The sequence below is a fragment of the Agrilus planipennis genome, unplaced genomic scaffold, assembly GCF_000699045.2.
Source record: "Agrilus planipennis isolate EAB-ADULT unplaced genomic scaffold, Apla_2.0 scaffold37, whole genome shotgun sequence".
NCBI classification, from domain to species: domain Eukaryota; kingdom Metazoa; phylum Arthropoda; class Insecta; order Coleoptera; family Buprestidae; genus Agrilus; species Agrilus planipennis.
In genome coordinates, this window is record NW_020438995.1 from 1,868,370 (window position 1) to 1,881,757 (window position 13,388).

The 13,388-nt window shown below is 31.9% G+C and overlaps 1 protein-coding gene and 1 long non-coding RNA gene across 5 annotated transcripts; both read left to right on the forward strand.

Annotated features, from left to right (window-relative positions):
- Position 1: 1 nt before the first annotated feature.
- LOC108745107 (breast carcinoma-amplified sequence 3 homolog) lies at positions 2-5,255 on the forward strand (the record flags this gene model as incomplete). Its single annotated transcript, XM_018481174.2, has 8 exons — positions 2-37; positions 101-358; positions 419-619; positions 673-1,055; positions 1,116-1,324; positions 1,376-1,895; positions 1,963-2,210; positions 2,962-5,255. Coding segments are annotated over 8 exons (3,138 nt in total), but the record flags the coding sequence as incomplete, so codon positions are not given.
- Positions 5,256-7,521: 2,266 nt separating this feature from the next.
- LOC108745110 lies at positions 7,522-13,171 on the forward strand. 4 transcript variants are annotated; one of them, XR_003231364.1, is made up of 6 exons: positions 7,522-7,701; positions 7,831-7,976; positions 11,806-11,934; positions 12,009-12,136; positions 12,367-12,554; positions 12,660-13,171. It is a non-coding gene; the product is annotated as an uncharacterized LOC108745110 (long non-coding RNA). The 4 variants fall into 4 exon arrangements; XR_003231363.1 differs by having other exon boundaries at positions 7,523-7,701; positions 12,934-13,171; XR_003231366.1 differs by having other exon boundaries at positions 7,523-7,697; positions 12,934-13,171.
- Positions 13,172-13,388: the final 217 nt, after the last annotated feature.

A 13,388-nucleotide genomic window follows, 5' to 3' on the forward strand; every position in this document is an offset into this window, starting at 1 on the left:
TTCTCTTAGTTTCCTTTCTTTAAAAAGTGGCGAACAGGTTTGAACTCTTTAAATTTAAATATATTCCTCATTATACATTTTCTTTTTCTTAAATTTTTAGGTAAAAGTAATTAAATTTAATAATCCCATTGTGGATGTTCTAGCAAATAGAAAGTCAGTGGTAATTGCATTTGCTGAACGTATAGCAGTCTTTGATGCGTTTACCTTAGAAGATCGATTAACTGTAACCACCTGTTATTTAAGTCCGGGTATATATCCCAATCCCATTGCCTTAGGAACGCGTTGGATGGCATATGCAGAAAAGAAACTAATAAATATCAAAAAAAGTAGTGGTGGAAATGAAGGGGAGGGAATACAAGTCAGTTAAAAGTGTAATTTAAAAATATTTTATTCTTGTATATGGAAATTTTATTTTTAGAGTTACACAGCGACTGTAATACATGCTGCGAAAACTCTGGGAAAGGGCCTACGAGAATTGGGAGAAACAGTAGCCAGCAGTTTAACTGGAAATTCTCCGTATAAACCTCCGAATTTGTCAGGGAGCAATGTCGGATCCACAAACGTCCCGTATATGTCCGATCTTGTTCATAAAGGAATCGTAACGGTTTTGGACATCGAAGTAAACAACAAGAATTTCTGTATTTATAGTATTATATTATTCATTTATTGCAGAAGCATAATTCAAATGATGGCACCTTAGACGCAGAAGGAGTCGTTGCCCATTTCGTAGCTCATTCAGAAGCGATTGTCTGCATGAGTTTTGACCCCAGTGGACTTATATTATTCACAGCAGATAAACAGGGACACGACTTTCATCTGTTCCGAATCCATCCCCATCCAGGAGGCCCAGCTCTTGCTGCTGTTCATCACCTGTACGTTTTGCATCGAGGTGACACAACTGCTCGTGTCCAGAATGTTTCATTTTCCCCTGATTCTCGCTGGGTTGCCGTCTCAACGCTCCGGGGAACCACCCACGTTTTTCCTGTGACTCCTTATGGAGGTAACGTCGGTGTTAGGACACACGCATCTCCCCATGTTGTCAATAAGATGTCCAGGTAAGGTTTTATGGCATATTCATGTAATTATTTTTCGTATTGTAAACGTTTTTTGTTTAGATTTCACAGGTCAGCAGGGCTTAATGTAGAGGGTAGATCGCACAGTCCGGTTTCTTTGTTCGAAGCGCCGGTTAATTCTAATCTACCTCACCACAACCCTCGTTTGCCACCTTACCCCCATCCAACGGTTGTTCATCCCCTTGCACAAATACGTCAGCCCCTTCTCTTCGTTCAGAATGCCGCCAATGCACAACATAGACAACATCAAGGTTATATTACAACTGCTAAGCAAATTAATGTCTACTTAAGATTTTTTACAGGTAGGCAAAGGTTAGGTTCTTGTTCCGAAGATGGTAACACGCAGGTGGCCCTTCGTGTTTGTACGGCTTTTGCTCCTCCCCGCGCATGGTTTGACAACTTGATGCAACCTCCCGACGTTACATTGAACAATAAACTTCAAATAAAGCCAGTTGAGTCTCTCTTTATCATGTCTTGTTACGGAAATTTGTTACAGTATGACCTGGATCCTCATCATTTGCTTTCTATACCGAAAGAGAAAGTCTGCGACGAGACACCCATTGAATTAGGAGTGATTGCGAAAGCTCAGTGGACTTTACAACGACAACCGGGACACGCAGACAAACTTTTGCCCCTGACTTATGAAAACTTGAAGCTCGTCTTCAGAAAGCTAGCTTCGAGTAAGGAAAAGAGACCAAAGAAACCTGCATATGAAGAAGACCAATGGCTTTCGCAGGTGGAGATTGTAACGCATGCGGGTCCGCATAGGAGACTCTGGATGGGACCTCAATTTACTTTTAAAACTTACAACAACTCTAGCGGGTGAGCTACAGTTAAATATTTATTTTTTACTCTGGAAAGTTTAATATATATATAATTTGGAATTTAGAACTTCGTTTTCTGTAAACGAAACTCAAGCCATCGATTTGGGACGTTCCAAACCTGTCAATATGCCTCTTAGTGCCACTTATCCGGTCGTTATTGAATCTGGATCAGCGAGTAGCTGCGAACAGTCGCCAAAGTTATTTGACATGCATCACAGTAGCACCGACAGCACGAAAATGGCTGGAGACAACCGATTGAAAGAGGACTTAGCCGATGCCATGCTGGAATCGTCCGGAGTTGTGCGAGATGTTGGTAAGTTAACTTTTATTTATATAATTGTATTTATTCCACATTACTTAATTAATAATAATATGTTGCAATAGGAAAATACATTTTTATGCATATGTTGTAATAAAAAAAAAACTAAACGTTGTAATATATTTACGTTTTAACTTTTAATCTTTGAAGCCACTATTCATTTCTTTTTATATTTCCATAATTCTTTTTTTGTTTATTTTTTGGCACATTGTTATTGCTCATGTATGATTATTATGTTGATTACTTTTAATTAATCCGTAAGAGCAAAGAGAGTGGGCTATTGACTTGGGTATGTGCAGAAATTGTCAAAGGCAGGCATACTCACCAGTTCCTAACTACACATTGTACATTATCGCTTTCTTTTCTTTTGTTCTTATAGTGCTTCAAATTAATACTTAATTATAACATAACAAAACAAATCACAAAAAAGTTCATTATTAATTTATCATCATACAAGAAATTCTTGTACCTATTGAGTAACAAAATAACGTTGTAAAATAAAATTTGTTGCTTATTCCAATCTTACGGTTTTAGTTTTTCAGTGTTTTATTTTATTTTAAACACTATACACATTCATTTTATCTTTCTGATTGTTTTTTTATTAACGAATAAAATTGCTTTCGTTTTGATATTATTAAAAATAATACATTTACATGTATAGTACCTGATATTTTTTCTTGTGTTGACGTTTTCTTGCACTGTGTAAAGTGTGTGGTAACCTGCCATTGGCTTTTTCTGTGCGCAGGAGGTCATTGCGTCATTGTTTCCATGAAGCCGCCACTTCCTCCTCCTCAGTCATCGTCGGGAATCGTGAAGGTCGTTAATCCTCTGGGTACAGTAGTTACTTTAGAATCTTCAAACGAAGAAGATGAACAAGTACCACCAATTAATGAGGAAGCTGAAATACATGAGAACTGCGACGAGGCATTGTTTAGGCCTATCGTTTCGCACAAAGCTGTTACTAATGTGCAAAAGTCGCTCCCAGTCGTCACTAAAACTTATTCAAATTTGAAACGGAAAGATGATCCCGTCAATGAGAATACAAAAAAAAAGGAACAAGTGGCAACAAAAATCCGCATCGATACAATTAACGTTAACAATGAAAGGATTACTAGTCCCGATTTAGAGCTTTTGAATGTGAAAAATAAAAATTGTAATAGTGAACCAAATATAAAGCAACCGCAGCAGCAAAGACCAAAAAAGAAAACAAAAGCAGAAGATGTGCCTGAAGATGTTGAAAATAATCAAAAATCTTCTGAGGGGAACGATCTTGTTATATTAAATGGCATCATACCACAAACATTTACTGAACCTAAAGAAGAAGTAGTAAGCAATGCAAAAAAGGAAGTCAAATACGAATTTGAGATCAAAGACGCTCCTTTCTCTTCTGGCGAAGAAGAAAAGGGAAAAGTTGAAAAACAGGAGAAAAGTAACGGAAAGAAAACACGCAAACCGAAACCGAAGCTCGGTGTAAGACTTAGCAAACTTAAAGATAATAGCACCTTTGTCGAAGAAAAAGCAGACAATAACGAAAAATCGGATTATTGTCCGGACGTGGAAGTTACCTTAACTTTGCCCAAGAGATCTTGGAGCAGCGTAGTTTCGATGAATACAGTCATTCCTCAACCTATTGTCAATCCTCTTCCACCTTTGCCTACGGCTCTTCTTGATTTACCCGATATTGAAAACGTACAGCAATTGGTCAGCGAACTGCCACCATTGGATGAAAAAATAACTGATAAATATGACCTAATCGAGTTGATGAATGAACGGGACGATCCTTGGAGTTCATGTAACGTTTTTCAATGTGAAAAGTCAGTTGATAGCGATTCTTCCATGCTGAAAGTCTATAAATCGTCAGAGGACGAGAACACAGAGAGCAGTGACGATTCAGGGAAAAATGGAGTCGATTTGATAGGGAATGCAATTGAAAAGAAGGAGGAGCTCCAAGAAGAGGAAGAAAATGATAAAACGGTGCAGGGAAAGAGTCGATCTTCTCGTCGAAAAACAAGAAATAAAAAGAAGTAATTAGAGCTACATACACATTTGATATTAATTTGTTTTTTTTTTACGTTTTATTTTTCAAGGAAAAAAGAAATGGGAATTTATTTTTGCTATAAATAGAAGAGTATCTATCTTACTTATAAATCACAAACAATATTTCGATTATTACATCCACAAACTTTTAGGCCAGTAAATTTATTAAAATTTTTATGATTTTACTGGCCTGAATGTGTAAATTTCATTTTTTATTTTGCAAAAAGTTTTTTAATCACTTTTCCAGTATTTTTTCAGATGATTTAACGATAAGTATCTGTTCATAAATTAAAATATATTTTAAATAGGTTTTAAGGCATTGTTTCCTTTTTTGTATTAAATATTAATTTAGTTTTTTTTATTTTGATAAAAGAGATGCCAGCCTTAACAGTGGTCGCCAGTGATGTATAACATCTAACGTCGGTAACTTGAAAAATAATAATTTCACAACGTAAGCTATACAGTTGTTTAAGACCAAGTTTACCAAATCGAACGGTTGACAACTGTATTTTCTACCAGTTTCTACCTTTTTTCTCTGTCTCTTCGAATGTCTAATATCAGCTAAAAATTACCCCTACATACACACATACCGAACAGTAAGATGTTAAACATTAAAAAATGGCTGCCATAAGTTTTAAGTGAGCCCATTTAATAGTATTTATTTTTTTTGTAGTGTTATTAGGGAATATATGTAACAGGTAGATGTTATACGTATTCTTCATGTGTTATAATTTATTACTATAATTCAAACAGGGTGCAGTGATATCAGTAGTATGGTAATAATGTAGACTACATAATTTTTAATTACAATTTTCTCCCAGGCTTGATGAAAATTTAACAGGAAAGGTACTGTTGTTTTTCTAAATTTAAAATATTCCTTCTTAAAGAGTATATGTATACGGCTTTTGTATATTACTAAAAAATCACCTTGCATACGTGTAAAAGGCGTTTTTATTTTGAAATTTTATTAATATTATTATTATATCTTTTACGTAAGTTAACAGTTGATTTTGTTTATAGATTAGCTAGCTTCGAGTAAGGAAAAGAGACCAAAGAAACCTGCATATGAAGAAGACCAATGGCTTTCGCAGGTGGAGATTGTAACGCATGCGGGTCCGCATAGGAGACTCTGGATGGGACCTCAATTTACTTTTAAAACTTACAACAACTCTAGCGGGTGAGCNACTTATTATTTTGTTCATTTTCTTTTTTGTTGTAAACTAAAACAGATTTGTTATTAAACCTATTTTTTGTAAAGTATTCTCAATAATTCAGGGGATGTTTGGGGATTTTCAGGGGGAGAACAGGCAACAGACTGTGCGTTACGAGACCCGGAAGATCTGAGTTCAACAAGTAGTTTTAGTTCGGCAAGTAGGGCTTCGCCCTCGCCTTCCTGCAGTGGCGAAAATCTAATTCATTTTCCGGGCGATTCCAGTAGTTCGCTATAAAAAAAGGTGCGTTTGTAAAAATGCTATATTTCCTACTTAGTAATTTTTTTACACACATTACTTATAATATAAAACAAATTCGAGTGCAACCCTCTTGAAAAGGTTGAATTAAACATTACGAAATCTCAAAAAATTAGAAATAAAAACTATATATAGACAAAACAGAAAATAACAACCTTAGAATCAAAGAAATGCGTTAAAATTTATCTTCGGTAATTAGAAGTGACTTTAATTTTTATATTCCATATGTTCTACATCCACTCACATTCGTGTACACTACTTTTTTAAAGAAATGATTTTTTGTGTCAATTGTTTAAAAAATACCAGCATTGCACGCGAAGTATTAACGGGACCGATATATATACATATATTAACTCAACAATAATTAATTTTATTTTTTAATGCAAAGGCTGTAGGATGGTAAGCAACGGTAATTCACTTCCGGTTATGATTTTCATATTTTTTTGTGAAAGTTACTGATACAGATTCTATTCCCAAAATATTGGATCAAGAAACCAAATCTTATGATTAATAAAAAATTGGTCGGTAATACAGCTGAAGTACATATAGGGATAAATTGAGTGTAAAATAGGACAAAGTAAATTTAAAAGAACTTAATTATTTTAATTTTTGTTAGCTTGTTTAATTAATGTGGGAACAAATAAGCTTATAACAACTTGTAATTACGTTTAAAACAGAAAACAAAAAAGTATAGTAATGGTACAAGGTTTTTGCGTCTATTTTGAATAATTTTTCCTTTTATGTGTTTTTATTCTATTTATACTAGGTATTCAATTATAAATATTCATTAAATAGGCAACTAGTATCTACCAAAAAATTAATTATAAAAAAAATGAATTTGTTAGAAATGAGCATGTTCCTACAGCCTTTTTACTTATGTAGGTGAATTAACAAAAGAAAAGTGCATTTCATATGGTTTTGTACGAATTGTAAATTTTAGATGCGTTTGAACTATATCAGTGATACATATATAGGACTGATAAAACAATGTGTTATTTACAATATGCAATGTCTTAAATTTGTTATATTTTTTTAATATTTTTTTGAATGAGTAAATGATATCGTTCTTGATTTTTTTATTACATAATTTTTACACTTGATCTCGTTATGTTTCCGGTAATACATTTTCAACAGTACTGCATAATTATAATTCAAAAAATATTGATTCCCTTCTATTCCTGAAAAATAATTGGTTTTAGCAATTTAAATTCAAAAACTCAAATTAACAAAAGAAATATCTAGGTACCCAGTGGCGTAGCTATATAATCAGGGACCTAATAAGTGCACAAATATTTTTAGGTTCCCAATTAAACCAAAAAATTAAAAATGAATGATGCAATATTTTTTTATGGAAGGTGTGTAATATATTCTTAAAGAAAGCTTTCATTTCTTAAATATACTTAATCCGAAGATTATTTTAAATAAACTAAAGTCCAAAGAAAACGTAATTTTTATGAAGTCTCTGGACCAAAAATGGAGAGTTGGTAACTTTACTATTTTGCATTGCAATCATAGTACCGCGTATGCTACGAAAATTGTATTATGAAATGTGAAATTAAAACTTCTGCTAGAAGGGGAGCCCCCTAGATGCTTGAGGTTTAGGTGCACTGCACCTTCTAACCATATGATAGCTACGCTATTGTATTTTTCTATGATATGTAGCATGAACACTATAGATGTAATTTCTGTAGCAGTTTACCGAAAATCTAATAAAATAATCTCCCATCTATGAAAGTGAATTAGTGAATTATCTGTGGTAGAGAACATTACGATCGCTTTGAATTCAAGGTTACTAAAGTGAAGGTTGTAATAGTAACTGTTTATATTGTGGTTTATTGATGGTTTATTGTTTCATTGTTTTCGTTGTTAAATAATTAGACTGGTCTAGTCAATTTCGTAAGTAAGAAATTAAGATTCTTGTGTAAAAATTTCTGCTGGAAGATATGGAATTATCGAAATGTAGAATAGATGTTAAGTAGGTATGGGGATTTTGTAAACTTTATTCGTAAAAGAATTGATTTCATTAGATTTGGTTTAATTTATGAACTATATACGACTTTTTGCAGTATTATAACATGGGTTAGGACATTTTCTATTTTTTTTTTCAGAATATGATACTTATAATATATCAAACAAATGATGCTGCTTTGGGCGCCTCTGCCGATGTGTGCTTATTATGGGTTTACGCAGGAACGATTGTATGGTGAAAAATAAGGCTGTGACCAGTATGGACAAGATTAAATTAGATCAAAAGGTAGGACTGTTTGAATTTTATGAATGAACGTTTTTGCAGTCAATTTCAATTGTTTGTGGTATTTGCTTTGTCTTTATCTGTTGTTGTATTCTGTTAATTTATTAGTGTATTTAATGTGTATTTTTTGTGCTTTTCAGCACAGTTTGATTTGTAAATAAGATGAGCACATTGACATTTATTTTGCTTTTACTAGTAGAATGGTACCCTACTTGTGGTACTTTACCATAGCACATTATGTAGGTAATTACAGTGGGAATACATAAAATAAAAAAAAAATCAGACGATATCGAAGAAAATTCATTGATAATTATTTAATATAGGTGTACCTACGTTCATACAAAAAACCTTAAAAAAAGTTCTATGAAACAAAGTAAATAAAATACTAAATACTTAAAATCCCGAATAAAACAGTGTTATTTATTTTGTACTTATTTATTTGGCTAACAAGTTCCAAGCCATTTAAAACAAAGTAAATTGTACAGTATGGGGAATTTCTGGTATTTTATTTATGCATGTTCATGCTTATTAACTAATAATCTATATTTGCAATTCGAATATGTGTTAATTAGTAGTCAAGTTAGTATACATTCACATTTTATTTATTTATAACTACAACCTTTTTGTGCATTTTTAATTTAAAATTAAACAGTTTAATGAACTTAAAACTATTAAAAAAAATAATAATTATTTAGATTTTCTGTTCATTTGTAGTAGATGCATCTGTTGAATTCAATATTACTTTTTAATGCAAAAAAAAAATTATTTACATACACTGCCACATAAGGTTTTGCACTATTGCTGAATTACCTGAAGAGGCCAACCTATGCCTTAACGAAAGTTGCATTTATGTTTTTTTTTTTAAATTATTATACCTTTACGGGAAATTAAATGAGTGCGCTGTAGTCTGGTTAAAGATATAAAAATGTTACAGTGCTAATGAAAATTTGTAAACAACTAAATTTGAGGATTTTAATAAAATCTAAATTTTGTTTGACACGTAAGCAGTCTATGAAAGTAGTTATGATTTTACAACATTTATTACTGTTGACGTAAGCGAATATTTTTCACTTTCTTTCGTATTTTTCTTTAATGTGGGCATTTTTACCTTGTGTCCTGTACATTACATTTTTTTTTATACGATTTCTGATACAGAAAGATGTTTGTAGTTGAAAGTGTGGACAAAAAACTGATAGCTTTATTTGATAAAATTGTGGTGAAAGTATAGAAATGTAATAAAGTAAAATATTAGTCAAGGGGATGCTTTTTAATCAGAAACAGCGATTGATTCAGAAGAAAAGTAATGTACCCTTGTTTTTTAGTTATATATTTATATATATGAAACAGGTGGTGAAATTTGTAATAGTTTTTTTTTTCGTAGACATCTAGTCTACAATTTATTTCTGCATTTTTAAAAAATCCGTCTTTTCAAATTGCATATCAAAGAAAATAAAAAAATGTCATGCATCTTTCGTTGGCACAAGAATTGAAAAATTAGCTGTGATATTGAATTATTTCCCATCTTTATACCAACAAAAGGCCTGAAATCGCCTTTAACTATTTTAAAGTTACAAAGGCATGCAATATGATGTTACGGAAAAACGCTATTTTTGTGGAAAAAAAATTTTAATTTTTACTATGACCGGAAAGTTTGCATCGGTCAAGAACCTTTTTATTTTTCTTATCAACCCCAGTTTGGGTATGTACGTGTTTACACATTCTGTTCACAACTAAACAATTATTTTACAATTTTATGAATTAAATAGTGAAAAATTTGTGCGAATGAATACATATTCTAAAATGTATTTTTTTTTGTTACATGAACTGATAACATTGCATTTTATTTTAATAGTCCTTCATGTATCTATTTAAGTATGTGTGGAGAACAAAATTTAATAGTTGAATTAACTTTAAAATTAATTTACAACTTTAAGAATTAAACAGTAAAATTTTGTAGAAATGCATACACTTGTTGTTACATGAATTGATAACAATATTGTCGTAACTATTTCTTTTTTGAATTGAAACTTCTTTGCGCACGGTAGGGTAAGTTCCTTTCATGCGAGTTGCTATCTAACGAAATCATGCAACGCATTTCCCCGCTGTCTTTCCGTATGTATGCTTAGATCTTTAAAACTATGCAACTGGTTTTAATACGGTTTTTTTTTAATAGATAAAGTAATTCAAGAGGAAGGTTTATATGTATAATACATGCATAATATAGTAGACAAACACTGATAATTTTAGAGGTTTGTAATGTGATGTAAATAAACACATTTATTTGCGCTTACATTGCAAACGCTGGCTGAACCCTACGAGATAGATCAAAATAATATACTACAGTTTTGTACACCTTAAAAAGGTCTACAAAAAAGTCCGGGATGGAATATGTCTATCTCTTAGGAATTACCCACAATAACCATTTTTTATCCTTTACTTTTTACGAGATATAATGGCTTATTTACGAAGCGATTTTAAGCAATACAGCATTAATCCTTATCCAATTAAGTACTTTCAAATACATTTTGCATTTAATATAGATCAATATGGTCCTTTACAGCATGTAATTTAAATGAACATTACAGACTTAAAATGCAGAGACATAGCGGTTGCGGCCGGTTTCTAATGACAAAAAAGCTGTGATTGTTTTATATAAAGACATTATATAGTATATTTACTATCAGCATTGCACCCGTGCGAAGTATAGTATACAAATAATACCATTAAACCAATTCCTTAACCCCTATCCCTGTATTTTTATGTGTTTGGAGAAGTTTCACTTCAGTGTTCAATAATTACACGTTGTATTTTTTATTAATATTTTATTCTACAAATTTGCATTTATTCAATTAATCTATTAATAGCAATTCGAAAGTACTGTTAGTACTTTCGTGATTTGAAAATAGTTCTAACTCATGTACTGGCCTACCCTGAATATTAACTTACCCGTAACGCAAGATGCTTTGCCTAATGCAAAACATTATTATGTGTTAAATTCGTGATTTAAATACACCCATGAATACGCCATTCATATGTTAACGAAGTGTCCACATTAATATTATTTTTAATTAATTTACTTCGAAAGACTGTATTAATTTTTAGAAATTGATACAAGTAGTTAAAATACACTAAGTTTTGCAGTTTTATTGGGATAATTTTCTGTAATGGTGTATCAGTTTCTATTAATTTACGAATTAAACTGAGTTAGTATAATTGAACGCACCTATCAAATCAATTATCAATGGATTATAGGTATAGAAGAAGTTTTCATCTATGGGCTTCCGGCTCGTTTCGTCTTCATTATTTACGATCATCATTTTGTCTTCGGTTTCTGAAAGGAGGACGTCACCATTTTTGCTATTCATAAATAGAAACGACACCTGAAGGTATTTAGCCCTAAAACTATTCAAATTTCATTTGATTGAGTGGAATGCGTTTCAATTTAGCATTTGATTGGTTTCAATTAGCGTTGCTTTAATTTTTTTTTATGGGAATGAGCGTGTTGGCCTCGTGCTCCAGCATAGGTCTGTTTTGGCGTTTTGCCTGTTCACTCATCTAATGTTAATTGTAATATATTCTTAGTTTATTTGAGGCTGAATAATTAGGGTTTTATTAGAATCTTTGAATTTTGAAAACAGATTTAGGAGATAATTGTAGATTTTTCATATTGATGTGACCACGCCGCGAAAATTTGCCTTCGTTTTATAGTCAAAATATGAAATGTAAATCTGAAAACTATTATTCTGCTTTTAAAAATCTAAATTTCTGTTAAATAATCACTTGTTATTTTATAGATTGAGTTTTAACGACCTGTTTTTTTTTCTGTATATAGACTTGCTTTGAGATGATATCCTTGGATTCAATTGACAAACTACTTGTAGCAACTAGACATGTTTTTATTTCCAAGAATGCTTGTAATGAGCTGGTCAAAAAATTCATAGGATACAGGGTGCTAACAATGGTAATTATCATTAATAATAAAATAATAACAAATCTAGTGAACATATAACTAATGATTTTAAATTGTTTTAACAGGTTTATATTAAAACATGATAAATGTACATGGAGAAGGTAAATCAAAGGGGAAATGTGGAGAAGCGAGATCTCCAATCATGATTGTTTTGCGTGGTTATGGAAATGGGTCGTTTGTAGAAAGAGTAAGGGTAAGAAATCTTTAATAATTTTATGAAGTTGTGATGTGATGATTCATGATTTTTCAAATCTTGTATTCCATTTGTTTGACAATAATTACCACTATAAATTTTTACACTTCTGAACTGCAATAGTTATGTATTGATTTTAATAGTCTACTATTTGATTAGTGTTAGTTATGGTTCTTAATATTTTAAAACATGATATTTATAATGAAGCTCACATTAAATTATTTCAACAGGATGCCAATTAAACATATTAAATGAAGGAGACAAAAAGTAAAAAGGATTCAAAACCAGGAGAATTGGAGCCCCTTTAATGTTCGAGCCCCTTAGCTGTGAATGGTGCGATTTTTAGAAAATACATGCAGAGACATCTCTTTATCAACGCTTAGGAATAAATCTCGAGTACCGTAGAGTAATCTTCCAGGTAAGCAATTGCTTTTCTATTATATTGAAGTTGCTTGGTTTTCATAGTAATTTGCCATCTGTGGCATTTATGGTTTTACTTCTAACAGTTATCTATTGTTTGCAGAATAAATCGATGTTATCGTGCATCTATGGGGTTCTCTTTTAACTATCTATAGTCCACTGTATAAATTGACATCGTACATCTACGGTTATTTCTATAGCCTTTAACATTAATCTATGACATGAATAAAATTGACATCTCGTCGCCATTTTATAATCAGCTGTTTTGCTTTCATTTTTGTGCATGTTTTTAATTATATTACATATTTTACTTAATTGAAACTTTCCTTCTTTAGTTGATAGTAAAACTAATACTTTTTTTTTGCCCATCTCTACAGATCATCTGACAAATGGGAGAGAATTAAAGTTCAGTTTGTGATGGTACTGAAATAATATCTACAATGGTGCTGCCTTTGCTGTTTTCGTCTTCACCTTGCAACGTTAAGCAGTTGATTTTCAAGGGATGAGTGAGAGCAACTGAAGATTTATGCGAATTCTACTGAAATAACAAATTTTCTGCATTGGCATTCCTCTTGGATTTGATTTGCTTTTCACACCTGCAAACTTTGGAACATTACGGTCTACAGTTAATTAAGGTGAGAATACTTGTTATAATTAATTTTAATTGCTCCTTATTAATCTGTTACCACCGTATCTGTTTCAGATCGACGTTGGAGAAGACAAAGATGACCCCGTAGTTAAAATTGTTCTCTATCTTGCATGCTCTTACGTAGTAGAATTCATCAAGTTAATTTTATTCAACTTAGTTTTTTATTTTGCATGTTTTTTTTTT